Genomic DNA, 18,836 nt, shown 5'->3' with positions numbered 1-18,836 from the left:
ATTTTAAAGGAATTCCAACTAAAAGTCAGAAAGTAAGCACATTTTTCAATAGCCAACGTTTCTCTCAAAGTGTGGCATGAAGCTCTGTTCTTTCCACAGGTTTTTCACTTGACAACACAATTGTCTTATTGCCCAATAGGTTTCCTCATTTTCCAAGGCAATTTTCAAAATGTCCACAATTGCTGGTTGATATACTATAAAGACTTCTTCTTACATAACACAGTTTTGACAGGATTATTTTTCAACAGTTCAACAAAGCACACCATCTGATGTACTCTTTCATTCGACCACTACCTCCTACCACACTGCAGTTCTTCAACTTCTTCCTGGTCCACTCGCTTGCCAGAACTAACTACCAAGTTTCCTGTTCCAGGTCTACTCACCTGCCAGGACAAAACTACTAGCACTACTATTAGCACCTTGTGGTGAGGCTTGCTCCAATACGTCCCACAATTTAATCCTCAATGTGGAAGATTACATCAACAATTGTTTCATGTATGGACAATGTATTTCACACTGGTTCACTTCCCCCAACAATGACGATTATATTTCTCTCCCCCTTATTATAATTCTCACCAAGAGGGCTTCTGTTCTGCCAACTTTGTTTTCCTTTGCTTGTCTCCTTTTGGCTTAGGCAATACTTGGTACAATCTCCTTCTAACAACAATCATTCTTTCTGTACATTTTCACGTTGCCTGAATATTGTTACCTTTTAGCTTGGGTAATGTTAGTTACAATATTCTGGTTCACCTTGTTTAAACCAATGTTTCTTTTCACGCGTATTCAGTACAGTCCCCTCTTGACCTGGACAATGATGGTTATAAAATATTGCCCACTCTTGTCTTGGACAACGATGACTGCAAGGATTCATGGAACTTCTCATATTGGAACTTCTCATATTGTCCTTGTGCCTTGTGACCTCCAGATTCAAATATTTGCTTTTGAAATTTTATAATTCTTTAGGCCTGTGGTTTTGAAACTGTTTTATGCCAAGCCCCCTTGAGTACAAATATTTTTGCCAAGTCCCCTTGAGTACAAATATTTTTGCTGGCCCCCCCCAGAGGCCATAAATGCTTATATTTTCTCTTAAAAGCAGTCCCTATACTCCCTTTTTCAAGAGCTTCGTGCCTCCCCTAGACATCCTTCAGACCCTCTAAGGGGCCAATCTCACAGTTTGAAGACCACAGCCTGAGGCCATTGCCTGTAAAATGTTGGTAACACATTCAGTTTCTGGTCTGCATCTAAGAGGATAGTTGGTCCGAGAGTAAGCAATTTCAGGACCATGAAAGATATTGCAATCTGGCTCTCATAATCCATGTTCCCATCATGCAAACTGCACTTCTAGACATGGAAGACCATCCCCATGTACATATTAATATGTTCAATGATCCTTATCAACTTCTTTATGCCACTGCACAATCTCTCTCTTTTTAAATGCCCGAATCCTACAGAAAAAATGGTAAGATGGCCCTGAGATCTTATAGATGACTTTACAGAATCTTGACAGCTTTCCTGATGTTTGATGGAACACAAGAGTACTGTTTTCATGACAAGGGAGAGGCTGGTTTTGGAATCACACAGTCACAACACAATTTGTCAGCCGCAAGGCAAAGATTTTACTTTGTGTGTCTAGTAACACATGCTTATGTTTATCTTATTACAACATTTTCCAATGACAAATACATTAGAGTTTAAAAATTGAACATTCAAATTCCAACCACACTTTCAGCGTAATTGAGCGCAAAAGTTTCTATTTCTCTTTCATTCAGTTTGATTGTTTTTGTGCATGTGTTTCAACTAGGTGTTAACAGAACTCAAGTGTCGATCCTCCAGTACGGCCGAGCAAACACCTTGGAGATTTCATGGAAAGCCCTGCAAACCCGAGAGGATCTTGTAAATGCAGTGAACCTAATTCCACGGAGAGAAGATGGTCCCAGTAAAATTGGTACAGTAGCCCTTCTTATAATTTTACAGACAGTTGTTTTTTGGAAACAACAATGCAGGAAGTGCTAAATATCTCTAATGGCTTCCATTATTTTCAACTGACCAACTCTTTTGTTTCAAATATTCTTTTATAAATCAAGCATCTATTTCCCTCTATAAATTGGCATTTTCTTTTCCATGTTTTCTTTATTCCTTGAATTTCTGTTTGGTTGGTTATTACATAGAAGACTGCAGTTGTATTGTCAATGGGTGTTTTCTCCCATGGTGTATTATTGTGCCAATAAGACCTGAGGCGGCGAGCAATACCGCCCAGGTAATGCCCCCGGGGCCCCTAGTTACAGGCCCGAGCGTAGCGTAAACGTGGCTCCGGGAGCATTACCGTGGGCGGTATTGGCCTGCTGCCGAGGGTCTTATAGCCATTAGTACCCCGGCCCATCAGACCGGGGTATTAATGGCATTTTTTTCTGTTCTGAAACACTGGCGCATTTCGAAACAGAAAATAAAAAGTCAAATAAAATGGCCACCGGGAAATGGAAAATGTAGTCCATTTTCCCTTTCCATGGTGGCCATAGGGAGCGGATGCACTGGGAACAGAAGTGTTCCCAGCGCGTTAGCTCCCGAGAAAAAGAAAAAAGAAGCTAAGTGGGGTTGGGAGGGAGGGAAGGGGATAGTTTGCAGGGGACGGGGGAGGATGGAAAAAAAAAACTTACCTGAATCCCTGGCTTGGACGAAGGCAGCCTCCAGCCTTGGGATTGCCCCGTTTCGATCCTCCTCATTGGATAAGGGGCTGTCACGCCCCCAGCCGGGAACAAAGGCAGGCATGCACGTACGTCTGAAAAGAGCCAATCCACGTGTACTATTTCCCGTGGACAGCGCGTGCCGGGTTCTAATGTATCAAACGTGTTAGGAAAGACTTCTACGGGTAGTATAGCTCTGTGGCAACGTGCTCGTCTTGGTAACAAGTCGACGTAGAGCAACACAGGTTCGAATCCCGGATCCGCGCTTAGAAACCCCTTCAGTATTAAGAATGTTATAAATAACCAATCATAATTCCATTTCTTTGGACCCCCAAACTTTTTACTTTTATTTTTTAATCTGACCTGTTCTTTTTACAGTGCAGTGAGCCTTAAACTTCACTACACTGGCTTTTGTTAATCTGTTATGGGGAAACTGACATGTCCTTCCGGCTGTCGGTACGGGAAACATTTTTTCCCTTGGTCTTGTTACTTTGTTACTACTTTTAGTAATTTGTTATCACTTGTGGTAACTTTTATCATTGTACAATGCATTTTACAATGCAGGACCGTGGGGTACACTTTTTGTTTTGCCCTAGACTGGCACTCAGAGGATTATTAGTTACTCTAGCTGTGCTAAATGGACAAGTTGGTGGCAACAGTGACTTTTTACCATTTTGTTGGTATATTTCATTTTAGCCTTACTGCGTTTACCGTATTTGGCTACTAAATGTGGCTAGTGTTCAAACATGACCATGCGACAAGAGTTTTCTCTTGTCCTTTGGCCATCTTGTCTTTTAGCCTTCTTCCTGGCCTGTGAGGCCCAGAACATCCTTATATGGACTTCCAGTGCACGGGAAAGTAGAAGCTGTTGGTGGGCTACTGGAGGGATATGTGTGTTTGCTGCCAGGAAGTGGGCAGGGACTGTCTGGTCCCTATCCACTCTGATGCCAGTGTGTCGGGGTGGAATTAATGAGTTTTGCTGCCAGTGGTCCTGATTCGACCACTGCTGGTGTGTGTGTGTGTGTAGCAGATCTGTCATTGGCTAGTGGGAGCAGCTGCTTTTACCTGGCTTTTAGGATATGAAGAGGACCCCTGCACCCACTCTAGAGATATCCTGAAAGAAACTGAAGGAGCCAAGACTCCTGTTCAGCTATAAGACTTGCAAGAAGACTGTGCACCTGCCGGAAGAAGGTTTGGTGACCAACTTCTGCTTGCCCTGTTAGAGCCCTATCTTGTGGAAGATCTCCAGCAGTCCTGCAAAGGATCTGCAACCCTTGGAGTGGAGGGAACATCCCTTCTCGACGTCAGCTAAGAGTCCTACTAAGAAGAGGCTTCTGAAGTGCCCAAGGTCACCTCTGTTTCTGACCAGCTCTGAGTTTGGGATACTGTGCTGAAGATGTCACCAGTATGAGTTGAGGCCTGACACATTGGGAATCCTCAGCTTGGGCAACAAGACTTTCTTCTGCCAAATGTCGTGGTCCTAGCATCAAGGGGACTTAAAATAGGAGGGAAAGTCTGACAACGGCAAGTGAATCCCTTTGCCTCACCGTGCATCAGTGGCCGTCGTCCATAATTGCTTACCTGTGTCCATTCCTGTCCTGAGAGAGGGGCCCTGCATCGAGTTTTGCTGCGTCCCTCAATTGAGAGTCCTTGCACCGGCATTAGATACCGACCAGAGAGCTGCACGAACCTGCAACCCCTGGGGATCAAGGGCTGAAACTGACGGTGGGAAAAGCAACCTTGGACCTACTTTAACTGACCTGTTAAGTCTCAGGAGGAATCAGAGTATAGGGGAGAGTTATAGTGACACTTACCTGCACCCTTAAGTCCCCTTTAAAAGTTTGACAACTTTTATAAAACTTTTATAACCCTTTGGCTTTGCCATTGCTTGTTCATACAAGCACTCCGAAAGTTGGGAACACGTTTAATAGTTAGATTAAATTGTCCCCTGACACTTGGAACTGTTCACTGGACCCCAGATACCCAAGCTTAATGTTTTCCAGCTTTATAAACTGTGTTGAACTTTGCTGCACTTTTGGGCAGAAGGTCCCATACATTTTAAGGATGGACTTCTGAAGTTAGGATTCTCTGTGGCCTTTCAGTGGCCTTGCAGTGCTAATTCTAATCTGTACCTTTATTTTCATGGGTTTGAAATGTATTTTGCCCTCCACCAGGAATTTGTAGTATTGTGTTATACTATTACCTGTTAGTAGTCATAGAGCCTCATTACGACCCTGGCGCTAATGGGTTAACGACGCCGTAAAAAGCTGCGGCACCGTTAACCCATTAGCGCCTTGCTACGAGGTCCCTTTGCGGGACCCGACCTGAACGGCTGGTCTAGACCAGCCGTTATAGTAGGGACCCGCAAAGGGACCTTGGTGCTAAGTACGGTACCGCAATTTGCGGTACTGTACTTAGCGCCTTCCCCAGTCCCATTGAGCCCTATGGGGCAAAAATGGGAATGGGGAAGGGCCAATGTTCAATGGGAGATTACCGCCCCGCCAACATTGGAATGGGGTAGTAATTCCCCATTGAACATTGGCGGACTCGTTACGATACCGGCACCAACCATGGTGCTAGTAGCACCATGGTTTAGCGCCAGTATCGTAATGAGGGCCATAGGGAGTGTTGCGTTTAATATTTATTTCGTTTTCCAAAATCACTTTAATATTTGGAGAATGTTGGATCCTTCACTTGCAAGCATGCCAACCAATTACCTAAGACAATGCCAAAGCTGCTCTTGGACTTTGTCATTCTGAAGTGTTTTAGTAATTCAGATTTATTTTGCCAACCATAATTCACTCTTCATTCTAACATAGCGGTGTCATTTACAGGTGAAGCAGTACTGTTTGCTGTCCAGAATGCCATGTCCGAAGCCCACGGTGCAAGGCCTGAAGCAACGAAAATAGCAGTAATTGTTGTGTCTGACAAATCCTTGGATGAGGTTCACACTGCGGCTCACACAGCTAGTTTAAACAGTAAATGCATATTCATTTTTTTTCTATTTTCGCAAACGCTTTATTTTCACATTATTGCGCATGTGTCTAATGTTCTCTTCTTTTGGCCTAGATTTAGAGACCAATTGACTTCTTTTTTCCTTGGGCAGAAAAGACGCGGCCTGACCATTGCTCTCCCACTTGCATTTCTATCCAATGCCAACATTATCCATTCCATTCGAGAGATGCTATTCCAGCCATGGTTTTAGCGATGTATTCTGGAACTTGTAGCCCTGACATTCCCCAGTATAAACAAATAATGACAAATCCCAAAATGAAAATCTAAAAACAGGATTGGGCTACTGTCTCCCAAAAGAAAAGGGTATACTGATATGTATATATATATATATATCCCCAAGAAAATTATGATGGTTTTAAAAAGGTTTGAGAAAAAAAAACCTTTCACCTGAAATGTGAAAGTGGGAAAGTCCATTTGAGCCAAGTCACACATTCCACAACACTATCTAGTAGCCATGGCTGGATGTTCACCTCCAGTTCTGAGCCACAACAGCAAGGCATTGTGGGCATGCAAATTAGCTCAAATGCAAACAGTTTTCTCCAGGAAATTGTCTTTGTCTAAGAGGGCAGTGCTACTTTATTCATAGCTGTATCAACCCAAGACATACATTTGCAAGGCTGCTAGGATTACATACCTGGTTTCACCCTTATTAGCGAGCATCAGTGCCGTATAGTCCTGACAGAATTGAGGTTGGAGCTGCACTAATATTACTTTAGTAAGTAGGTTTTCCAATACTTAAATCGTGGGGGTTCTTGATGCAATTTGTTGCAGGGATGCGTAACACTCAATCATGTGTTACTATGAAAATAGTTTGTTTTCGCTGGGGCGCATCCCTAGGCAAGCGCTCCAAGAAACGGGTATATAGAGGGCATGCACAAATACATATTCAGCTTATTCAAAAACTGAGATGATAATATGTGAATTACACAGCCACATATATCATGTTTCGTGAGATTTTTGTTAGTAAGTGATGTAAACAAAATGGCTGGCAATTGTTCTTTATATATTACCATGAAAGGGAGTCAAAAACCTAATTTTGAAATTTTATTCACATGACTTACAAACATAAATCTCACAAAACCCTTGGCAACAGTGTCCCTTCGAAACACATCAGGAAATAAGGTAAGTAACCCAATCACCTTTCTAAAACACATCATCATAGTCTCCTTCATTCTCTTAATTCCACACTAAGTTTAAACGATTATTCGATTTTAGTTGATGCTTGAATGCAACGCAGAAGAAACTCTATGTATTGCCACTAATACATAAAAACCTTTCATATTAATGCACTGCCCAAAGATGACATAATACGTATGTTTTCATGTAACCATTTTCACAGGGGGCGACGCCCAGGAAGGCCAACCGAAATGGTGAAGGGCGCTATTCAAGACCACTTTATATTAAAGTTCCATCAAATTAACATTTCTTACATTCAGCTCTTAAAAGAAAGATGGCCCTCTTCATTTCATTTGCTGATCACAATTTTTGGAGGTGGTAACTGGGCTGATCTCTGCAGACTGTTGCCATCTGCTTTAGTCTCCTAAAAAGGAGGCGCCACTGGAACCCAGGCTAGCCATGTGGCATGCCTCATGTGCCAGTCACTGTCTCCTGAGGATGAAAACCTGTTCAGACTACCACTCCTTTCAGCGACACCTATAAAATTCCTTGCTGTGCACCAGAGGCGTCGCTAGGGAGGGCCTGGCAGGGCTATAGCCCCAGTTCATTTGATTGTAGCCCGGATAGAAGCTTGGGGGCTACAACCAAAAGGCTAGCTAGCCCAGAGTCCCGAAAGTTCCGACATTAGCGTAGACCCCGATATTTTCCAGACCTAGCAACACCCCTGCTATGCACACCATTGCCCAGTTTACACAAAGCAGCATCAAGTTTATGCACGAGCAGGAAAGAAAACAAACTGATAGCAACATGAGAGCGGGTAACAAAGGGTACTAAGAGGATCATTTGAGCTAGAATGCAGGTGACAAGAGCCGACAAGCCCACGTCACAATAGGCTAACAATTGAAAGATGTCTTTTGTTATATTGGTTAACTACCACAAAAGCCACCATACACCTGTTTCTTAAATTAACCTTTGAAGAAAACGTGCTTGAATTGTCCTCTCTAATAAAGTGGTGCTTTGTTTCATATTTCTATAGGAGTGTCCGTGTTTCCCATTGGAGTCGGTAGCCGGTACGATGAAGGAGAGTTGAAGATTTTAGCTGGTCGCTCAGCTAGAGATAATATCATCAAACTGCCACGCATGGAAGACCTTCCGACTATGGTGGCATTGAGCAGTGATTTTGTCAATAAACTCTGCACTGGTAAGTGTGCACTCAACTTTGTAAAAAAAACAAAGCAAGATAATTACTTTGGCGATGAGGGTTGAACGGCAACACTGTTTGGAGATTAGGGCCTCATCACAAGTTGGGCCAAGTGGTAAAATGCAGCAGTAATGCTATTACCGCCACATTTAACGTTCCACCCAATCATAAATTGGGCGTAAAAGGGAGTTTTACCTCCAGGTTTGGGGGGGTGCTATTGCTGGCAATTGCGTTGGACGGTAACACGGCGCAATTAGCGATGGGGTACTGCCCAACTTGTGATGAGGGCTGTAAGGATATTTGGCGTGTTACAGCACAGAGTACAGCACTACTGCACAGGTAGCATTTTTTTTTTTGTCTGCTGGTCGTTCAGCTTTATGATGAACAAATGCAATATAAGATCTCTCACATGGATTCAAACTCATCAATACGTTGCTTTGTGTTTCCTTGTCGGATCTGTCATAAAGTCTTGTATTTGTCATGGCCTGCTTTAACATTCTCCGCATGAAGCATGTCGTTTTGCGTCTTCTTAGTGTCGTCTCTGGCTTGGGCTAACTCTGAACTCAGTGCCTGAAGCTGTTTCTTAACACGGTCATTTTTCTGTGTTTCTGTCAGTCGTTGTTCTTCATTTCTGTGATTTAGTACTCCTTCAGAAGACAATTCAGCACTAGCTTCAGCATTATTCTCGTCATGTTCATCATGCTCATTTTATGTTGGTGGGATAACCAGTGGTGGTGGTGGGGGAGGAGGGGGTGGAGGGGATGGAGGTGGAGGAGGTGCACGCATCACAGTTTTCAGTTCTTCTTTGGTCTTTTCCAAGTCCTCTTGGGCTGCAAAAGCTTTGTGTTGCCATTCTGAAGCTTCTTCTTCTTTCTTTTTCTTGGCTTCCTCAAGAAGTGCAATTTTGGCTGTGAATTCAGTAAGTTCTGCTGCCAGCTGCTCCTGATTTTTCATCTGATCAGCTGCCTGTTTTGCTAAGGCAGCCTTGGCTTCAGGCGTTCTGCCTCTTCTTTTGCTCGTTTTCGTTCCTGATCCAGTTCTAGTGCTTTTCGAGTCTGTTCTTCCAACTCTTTCTGAGCCTTCAGTGTCTGTTGTTCAATTTGTCGGAGACGTTCTATTAACTCATCCTTTTCACGTTCTATTCTTTCCTTTTCCTTTTCAGCGATTTCCCTTTTCTTTTTCTCATTCTCCAATTGTGCTCTCTCCATCTGTTTGTGATGTTTCTCCTCCCTGGCCTGTGCCTTCATTTGCTGTACTTCAATTGTGTCAGGCTTTCTCCGCCTCATGTAGAGCTCAAGATTTCCCATACATAGCGCTAGAATACGCTTGTTAATTCTCAAACGAGGTGCATAAAACACAAAATCAGGAGACTTTTTGTCAATAGGTTTTATCACAAACTTTTTGTCGTTGAATGAAATATTTCTGATTTCACTCCAAGGAAAGCCAATTTTCGGTGTCAACTTATCATGCTCATATATATTTAGACCCAAAGCATCCACACCTAGCCAGAGTTCAGTTCCCTTTTTATTTTTTATTTCAAAATAGTTGACACCGTACATTTCCAGATCTTGTGCAATTTTCAGGTATTCCATCATTGAATCTTCCCTTAACATTCCTCTGTGTTCTTCATGCCAGGTTTGTATCCTATCTTCCCACTGCTCTTTCATCAACTTGTGTTGTTCCAAAACGCGCTGTGGCAGAAGTCTATCATTGATCAAGGCCTAGCTCAGGTACATGGTTCAAAAGTATTTACCACATTAGATCTCACCTCTGGATATTGGTGCGTGCCATTGGCAGAGGAGATACAACATTTATTTTCCTTTACATTTGACAGGACTCAATACGCCTGGCTTAGAGCTCAGTTCGGGTACATCAATAGTGGGAGTGAATTTGGCATATTTTTGAGAAAAGCCATGCCGGATGCAGCGGAAAGAGGAACAATAGTTTACGTGGACGATGTCCTGATAAAAAATGAAAGCCTGAAAAGCCATTTTGATGAAATAAGACATGTGCTAGGCCGTTTTTGACTGAATAGCCTGTCTTTACTTATATATCCATGTCACTCTGGCAACACATATAGCAATGCACCACACCCATGTGGTGGTGCTGCATCAAAAAAAAATGCTACCTGTGCAGTAGTGCTGTACTCTGTGCTGTAACACGCCAAATATCCTTACAGGCCCCAAGTGATGTTTTATCCCCTCAGACTTGTAAAAGTATCCTATTGTTTTTAGATAGTTTATAGATATTAAGTTATAGCATTTTCTATTGTTCAACATTAAGTGGAGCATATTAGGGCCCTTTGTAGACTCTCTTCAGGTTCAAGAACAAATGAAATACAATGTATACACAAATAAATAAAGAAGTCTAATATAGCTTACTCACAGTGTAGACAATGACTGGCTTATTTTTTGAGAGATCAGAACATTTGGAGAGCCTCCCTGCAAATTGGTAGGAGGCCATTTGGCAGGTGGTACCAGTGTTTTAAATGCACAGATAATGTTAGGTACTAATGTATTGCAAAGCCTGCTACTGCCATAGTTAATACAATCAGCACGGATTGCTGCCTTTGTACCTTAAGTTGCTTGTACTCATCTGGTGTGTACTTCGAAGCACTGTCTGCCCAAATGAACTGGTCGTGATGGAAAGAGCAGTTTCTGAACAGAATGTCTACTATTATACAAACTAATTGTGTCGGAGGATATCAACACCAAATTAGAATATCACAGTGGAAACTGGCCACATGTTTATATCACAGTAATAGACCTTGAACCCTTGGTGGATTAAAAAAATAATACAGTTATTTACCTATACACATCTACAAAATGGGATCTACCTGAGCGACACCTCCAAGCCTCCCATTCCTTTCTTACTCTTTTCAAATCCCACCTTCTCCAGTGGCCTGACACCAGCAACATTATTGAATTCTTTGTGGAATCAGCATGGTGACAGTCTTTACATAGTTCTTGATTTTAAAGGTTCTACTCCTCTGATGGTTAAGGTTGGAAGACCGGCTGAGGTCATCTTTTGAAACATCGCTCCAGGGCTCTTCTTTCAGACTTACAACCACCGAATAGTATTGATTGCTTTTTCATGTATTCTTCTAATAGGTATCGAGCATCTTCCTCTTCCTTCTCTGATCTCACACCAGTCTTCCCCTGTTCAGTTCCTTTCTCCAGGAGCTTATCCACTCTTTGGAAAGTGTGAATTTGTTCAACTTTATCTCCACCCTTCTCACCCTTCTTCTGACCCCATGGCTCTCCCTTCCTTTTAGTCAAGATGAATCCCCTGATCTTTACACTTAAGTGCATTCTTGCACCAGTCTTAGACCATCTAAATGTGCTCTGAGACACCAGAAGGTGTCTCACCCACTAGTCCTCAGGGATATGTCATCCAGGTGGCCAGGACACAGCCATCGCTTTTGGATCTAATTCCTGGGGGTGGACCAGTGCGTGAGGATCACCTGGGTGAGTAGTCTTCAGGGAGTGGTAGTGGGACATCGGATGGTGAGATGCGGTATCCCCTTCCCTGTAACACATTTACCTCATTGTGCTCTGCAGGATATTTAGGAACCCCCCCTTCACAATATGAACACTTTCTCACAGACAGCCCGCTATGATAGAAAACAAACTAACGCACTAGCAGTATACCTGACGTGTCCCAATACAATGGTCAGGCGAGTTCAGGCATTTACTGACCATTACACACATCTGACTTCCATTAAGCTTCCTCACATGGATGAAAGGTGGAGCACGAGAGCACACTGTGAGCAAGGCAAATCACACAAGGAAACAGCAGTTTCGAGACAGCAGCTGAACTAAAGAATAAAGACAGCACAACAGAAGGGGATTGCAAGGAAGGAAGTTCCTTGGCCTTTTCAACAAGGAACAGTTACTTTCCAGAAGCCTCGAGAAAATAGAAAGCATAAGACCAGGAAACCAGGCTAAAGAATCCTGCATTGTGTGTCTGAGATTCCAGGGGCCCTCCCGTGTCAAGAATTAAGGCGTGGAGAATCACCAGACGCAGTGGTACCGTCCTTGGCCCCCAAGAACAAAACAGCGTCACTGAAATCAACACAGCGAGTTAGTTGGGGAGACCGATACAAGACCGGTCTGTGTTGAAACTAAGGTTGCAAGCAGCAACATTGTATGGCGAGTGCTGGAACAAATATTTTATTGTTAAAACACGTATGATAACAGACACACATAAAGTTGAACTGCTGATGCGTGATTGAACTTTTAAAGCAAGATACAATACTTTTGACAGAGTGGTCCGGCACCGCATGGGTGCTCATTCGAAGGTCTATGTAAGGTATTCAGCTGGGACATGACAAAAGCGAAAGTGAGTAAAAGGTTATATCAAGAAGAGAATGAGTAATTGTGAATCGAAGTGGTCCTGCGATGGGTCGAGGAGAATCCTGTGCACATTTGAAAGACTTCAATTTTGAGGAAGTAGAGAAAGTTTGGAAAAGCAGATCAATTTAGTCTGAGCTTGGCAGAGGGAGACCAATTGTAGCTTTTATGTTAAAGTGGATATGAGCCCGGGAGAAGGTGACTCGGGGTGAACAGTAACTCACCCGAGAAGTTGTATATGTGAAGGTATTGTGGTAAAGTAGGTCTGAACACACCAGAGGGGCACCTGGGGTGAACAGTAAATCACCCGAGAAGCTGTATAAGTGAAATCCTAAGAAGAAACACATTTTAATGTTTGTCGTGTTGCATCAGGCCCTGTGAAATACGAGACTTTGAATGGCAAAGAGACATTGGCACAGAAGGCCCTGATGTTGAGGTTTTGAACTGCTTCCTCATGCTAGAGAAGCCAGAGAGTGTGCTAAGCTCGAGTGAGCTGCCTTGTCCCATGCTGAAATTGTGGGGAAGGGAAGGCAACAGCTTGAGTATCCTGACATATCTTTTCTTGAACACTTTTCTTTTACATAACATTGTCTCCTACACTATTTGTATTTCGAAATAAGGATTGCCTATAGGTTTATCAGCATAGGCCCTTTTATATTGACAGACTCGACTAGGACTGTGTTATTATTATTTGATGGCCATAGATTACTCCCAACTTTAGAGTTAAGATTACATAGGTATTTTTCAAACCCTATTGAAGTTCTATAAACACCCTTTGTAATCACTTGTGTCTGTCTTACTATTTGATAGCGTGCCTTCCTTACAGTGTCCATGATGTTCCAACTCCATTATATCTGCCCAGAATGCTATTAAATACATTGAAGGCCAATGGTGCTGTCATTGCATTGTGTGTAAAGCTCAATTCCCCATCTATCATACATTGAATCAACATGAGAACGCATAGGTTTTCACAGCACACATTGGGCCTGATAAATATATTCATAAAGAGAACTCCAATGTGGGAAAACAACCCCCACCCCGGCCTTTTCTACTATCCACCTATCCCCTCCCTCTCTTGCTCTCTGTTAAGGTCTCTCAGGCTACTTCATAAATAGGATTCTCTCCATTAGTTCTCACATCTATCTCATGCATTCCCTTAATCTGGAACCTCTGCCCAGTGGTGGTGGGCCCCTACATGTCCCTCTCTCAAGTAATTCCCTCCTATCTCAGAACCAGCCACTGCCCTCCTATGGCCTATGTCAGATCTAACTCCACCCTGACCCTATTTCTAGCTTCTATGCCCCCTTTCTTTATTACATTATTACTGGCCTTATATACATCCCTCACTGAAGTAATTCCTTCCTATCTGAGTATCATCATTACCTGCCTCCTAGCTATACCCCGACACGATTTCTTGCTTCGATGCCCCATTTCTTTATTCTGTTACTACTCTCCTATCGCTGCTATTCCTAATGATTACTTGTCATCTAGTGCCACCCTATATCCTATTTTAGCTGACCATACATATTATTCTGCTATATAAATCTGCCCTTGGCCTAGAATCTTTTCCAGCTTGCAGTCCGTGTACCTTCTGCCTCTCCCTTCTAAACCCCAGGAATTCCGTGCCCCCTCATTTGTGTGTGACCTTATTCAAGAAGGCATCCTTCCTCCTACAAGTACAGAATTTGTTCTAGTGATTTGTTAGGTGGCCTCTATCAAGTGCCTAAGTCTGCTATGCCACAGCAGAGCTTCATTTAGACATATCAGCTGCTTTATACATTATAGACCACTGCAATGTTCTCACTCACATAGTGGAGGACAGCTTAGGGGGACCATAATGGTTTGGATAGAATCATTTATTCCTAAAAATACTGACTCTGTTTGCCTGGCCCCATTTACCTCCTAACTGCACCCCCTAGCCTTTAGGATTCCTCAAGGCTTTGACATTTCAGCGATTTAGTTTAATTCATATGTGTGCCCAGTTAACAAACGTGTACACTCCATCGGCTTCTAGTTCTCCACTTATGCTGATGACACCACAATCATGCCTTTTTTGGACAAGGAGCTGGATAAGTTCCTATGATTCGGAAGCTGTATTGAGCCGATTGGCCTTTCGATAACAGATCCCTCACTGATGCTCTACACAGACAAAATTGAGGTCTTGGTTGACAGTGGGACCCCCAACCTCTAGATTGCTTGCTCTTGTTCTACTGCATTGGCTGCACACCGAAACTGGTGTCGACTGCCTGCAACCTTGGCTTTATCATGGCCTCAGATCCTAGCCTTGCCACAAATCAAACTGTGGCCTGCTCCCTCCGTTTCAGCTCAAGGCCCTTAACTGTAGTTTGCCTTTTCTGCCACCCTTTCTTCATGCCCCGATAGTGCCATGTTATCTTGACTAGACTCTAACAGCTCCCTACAGCTTCCTATTTAATATGTCTCCGGCAGCTAATTGAGAACTCCAAAGCTTGGCTCACCTAGAAGGCCAAACACTTCTTCATTCTTTGCTCTCTTGGTTGGCTCCTCTGAATAGTGCATTTCCTTCATTGCCCTGTGCAGTATGAGCTAGCAATTCCATGGCAACAGCCCCCAATTTCTAGCTTCCAAGTTAATTCCCTATGCTTTCCCGGCTGCATCCCTGCACACAATTTCAGTCCCTCTCGGAGTGTTTTGGAGACTGTACTTCTTTGTCCTGGATCCGACTCCTTGGCCTTCTCTTCCTACCCCTATCTGCGCCATATCTTATCATTTAAGTCCAGTAGAGCCATTAGGACCTAAGTCTGCTTCCTACATCTCTTCCTTTTGGGATATGTCTGTGCCACAATGTATACTGCCTTATCATGCCATGGGAGTTCAGATTCTCAAGACTCTGGTCACTCTGCAAGTTCTGCCCTCCCTGTTTGGTTTCGTACATCATAGTTCTATTAATACACTACAAGAAGAAACTATGAATGGATGATGTTTGCTTTAGACTCTACTTGAAAAATGGCAAGTGGTATTTTGTATCAATTTAAGCACTGAGTGGTGTTTATTTATATTTGTCCACGCTATATGGCCTCAATTAAAGGAATTTATAATAACAAACTGGAGATTGCATCTCACCTTGGAAAATGATGGGTTCCCACGATCCATTTAGATATTAACCAATCAAATGTATGCTAATGGGCACAGAGGATTGTAAAAGCACAAGCTGGTTCAAATTAACATATCATTTCACAATGTGACATATTGTAATTTGATGCAAACTTGCACAACACAGTTAAACTCATGCACAGAAAAGAAAACAGTACATTTCATATCCTACAGAATAGGCAAATCCTGGCATGAATCTGTAATTGATTCATTCTATTATCTGTTTGATTTTTCAACTTTATGTTGCATGTTTTTAAATTCACTGTTTGTACCAGAAACTTTATTTTATGGCTGCTTACAACAAATGTGGAACTTATTTATTCTAAAAAAAAAAGAAAAGAAAAAGAAAATGAGAAATATCTTCCAGGCCAGTGTCTGATGAAACATGTTAACAGATGTCTGCTTCCTTTTCAGAATTCATTAGGATATGTCTTGATGAGGAGGGCAATGAAAGAAAGGTGAGTGTGTTTTGGGGAGTCAAATGCTTTCAGTGTAGATCATTGCGAAAACAATGATCCATGTGGGATCTCTGGGCAAGCGAAGGCTCTGCATGGGATCTGTTGTGTACAACTTTATGAGAGACCCAGCGCTTCCTGAATCAATTATCTTTGAGTCATGGAACATGGTGTGTTCAGGGCAATGTTTCCTATTTTTTCTTGCACTTCATCCATCACCACAATAAAAGAAAAGTGACAGAATGAGAAATGTGCAATGCAGTTACATTAGTTTGTGTGTGCACGCCGTGTGTGTGCGTATGCGTCTGCATGTGTATGGGTTGGAAAAATAGAATTCATATTCTGGGAAATCTACAAATATAATGCAATTGCACGAAATCAAATCAGAAAATGGCTTACTATATAAACATGTCACATTCAGTCTTTCCTTCTCCGAGCTGGAAAATGCCAACTATTTGGAACTTGCTGGAGAAAGACATGGGCTGGAGTCTGTTGCATTACTCTAGCATGTCTTTTTATTCCACACGAGAGTACCACAAGTGCAATGGGACTGCATGACAGAAAGTGCCTTTGCATGGCTATCCTGCATTGCATTCTTTAGCTCACGGCATGCATGGCAGCGGTAGTATAGCTCAGTGGCAATGCGCTCCTGTTGGAAGCAAGACGACGCAGAGCAGCACAGGTTTGAATCCCGGTTTCACGTTTAGAAACCTCTTTATAATTATTTAATTATGGTGAAAACGCTGTATTGACACATATTATAAATGTGTATGTGTCTACCATAATTTTGTGTTGATATGCCAAACATAGGATCAAACAACATCAAATGTTATGTTATTTGGTGATGTTATTTGGCCTTTATATAGCGCCCTATATATCATTGGTATGACCACAACGCGCTTTAGGGTTGAACACCCTCCGGGGACCGCAGTCCAAGTCAGTCGAGAGGGTCGTGTTATAGGTTCCTTGTGTGCACTCAGTATGTGAGCAGCTGATGCGATTGCCTCATCACATAATAGACATGCATATATATCTATTATGTACAGCTGGGGACAATCACAAAAGTCATTCAAATTCATCAATGTAACGAGACAAAAGTCAAGCAATTATCATAGCAAAGGAAAACCTCAATTTTACCTGAAAATATATAATAGAAAAATAAAACTATAACAATAACAATCAGAATATGTTTGTAGCTGACAACAAGCTATATGGTTACAATTGTATACTCTCGTTTGTTTTAGGGCATGCTTGGTTAGTCTGGCAAACTTTTTAAAAACCGAAAGAAGTCCAGCAATAGTTTCATTTCATACTGAATCTTTGGAACCTTCTTCAGGGCATAGAAAGTGGAATGTATATGTATATGGGAGTTTATAGTGGAAGTACATGTCACTTACAGTGTTCTGACATGTATTATCCGATTGGCTGGATATTGGTCACCAGGGGAAAGAGTGACACATTACATCTGTGTGGATATCAATGCAGAAATGCATGTGCATGATTTTGCATTGACCGTACATCATATATGTCTGTCCAATTTATAGTACCTATTTTTCTTTAAGAGGGGCCGTGCCACTATGCTGGCTTTCAACTGCAAATTCCCTCCTGCGGTTTGAGGGTGTTGTTGGGAATTGAAACAAGCGATACCAAATATTTCTCTTTCCTTGAAAATAATCAATTTGCTGTGCTGAGTCCTTCCTGCCTCTGCATGCCATGTAGTGTGCAGTTTGCGTTCCCTCTTGCTCCAAGACCGCAGCCAGGAATGGGGGTTGACACAATCAGTATCCAATATAATAGGAGTCAGTGAAGTCCTACGAATATGTCACAACAGAAAGATACATGCCAAACCATTAGCACGTGCTGAAAGGAGAAGATCCCTCCAGCATCTTCACTATTTTAGTTTATTGGGGTTATTTTATAGAGCTCAACATTTCACATAGCACGTTAGAGGAAATTCCACCCAGAGACAAACTGGTTACAAATGCACTAGTCTCAGAAAGAAAATCCAGAGGATACAGTTTTGAAATTCTCGTATTCAGGAATTTATTAAACCTAATACATTTTTTATTTTGTGAGCTTAATCACAATTTAATTTGCACTTAAGCAATTATTTATTTATCATAGCAGGAAAAGTATTTAAAAACACATCATAATTCCATAAAATTCATACTAATAAATCATTCACACATTTGTACTCAACCATACACCATACATCAACCCATTTGTACACCACATCAGTAAATACAAGATAAAAATACATAATAAATATCACAATTCATTAACACTACAATTATTATACAGAAAATATTTTGTATAAAGCACACAGCCTGGCCACAGTAGTTTTTGAAAGTGGTCAGCGATTTAGGATAGGCAAAGGATGGTAGATCTTCACAAATAGCCTTATCCACAATTTCTCTACCGGTTTCGACTTATCAACGTTGTTTTTGTTAGTCTTCATCAGGAGATAACAATATATTTTCTAAAAAATGAAACAAAGAATAAAACATAAATATTCCCTACGGGAATATATGGACAATGGTGAGAGAGACTCACAGAAAGTGCAAATACATGGCTTCACCGTGCTCAAATTCAAAGTAGATAAAACTACTAATATCCTGCTCATAACTCCATATACATATATATATCCAGGGTAGACAGAAGGCGTCGTGTGAGGAGTGCTACCAACTAAAAATGGTGTTCCCAGGTTAGATGAAAATGGACTAAGACTCAAGAAACAGAATTTTGACGCCAATTAAAATGCAAATACAAAAGATAAAGGATAACCTCCACCCATGCACAGAGTCGCAACCCAGATGATGGAGTCTATACAATTGGAGTTAAGGGACAGCCTAAAGTACTGACCTTCAGTGCACCATCCAGAGTA

General features: G+C 42.1%; 1 protein-coding gene and 1 pseudogene across 1 annotated transcript in view; one reads left to right on the top strand and one right to left on the bottom strand.

Moving 5' to 3' along the window:
* Window positions 1–18,836, top strand: part of VWF (von Willebrand factor) — a 1,005,270-nt gene that overhangs the window by 564,727 nt on the left and 421,707 nt on the right. The window contains exons 30-33 of the mRNA XM_069628335.1: window positions 1,802–1,945; window positions 5,516–5,659; window positions 7,849–8,013; window positions 15,912–15,955. Coding sequence (XP_069484436.1) covers window positions 1,802–1,945; window positions 5,516–5,659; window positions 7,849–8,013; window positions 15,912–15,955 — 497 coding nt within the window. The remainder of the gene's footprint in view (window positions 1–1,801; window positions 1,946–5,515; window positions 5,660–7,848; window positions 8,014–15,911; window positions 15,956–18,836) is intronic.
* Window positions 8,378–15,497, bottom strand: LOC138513135 (radixin pseudogene; annotated as a pseudogene).

This window comes from Ambystoma mexicanum, chromosome 12 (assembly GCF_040938575.1).
Source record: "Ambystoma mexicanum isolate Mex_15411 chromosome 12, UKY_AmexF1_1, whole genome shotgun sequence".
Lineage (NCBI taxonomy): Eukaryota > Metazoa > Chordata > Amphibia > Caudata > Ambystomatidae > Ambystoma > Ambystoma mexicanum.
Note: the sequence above shows the minus strand (reverse complement) of the source record. Positions and strands in the feature narration are given on the sequence as shown.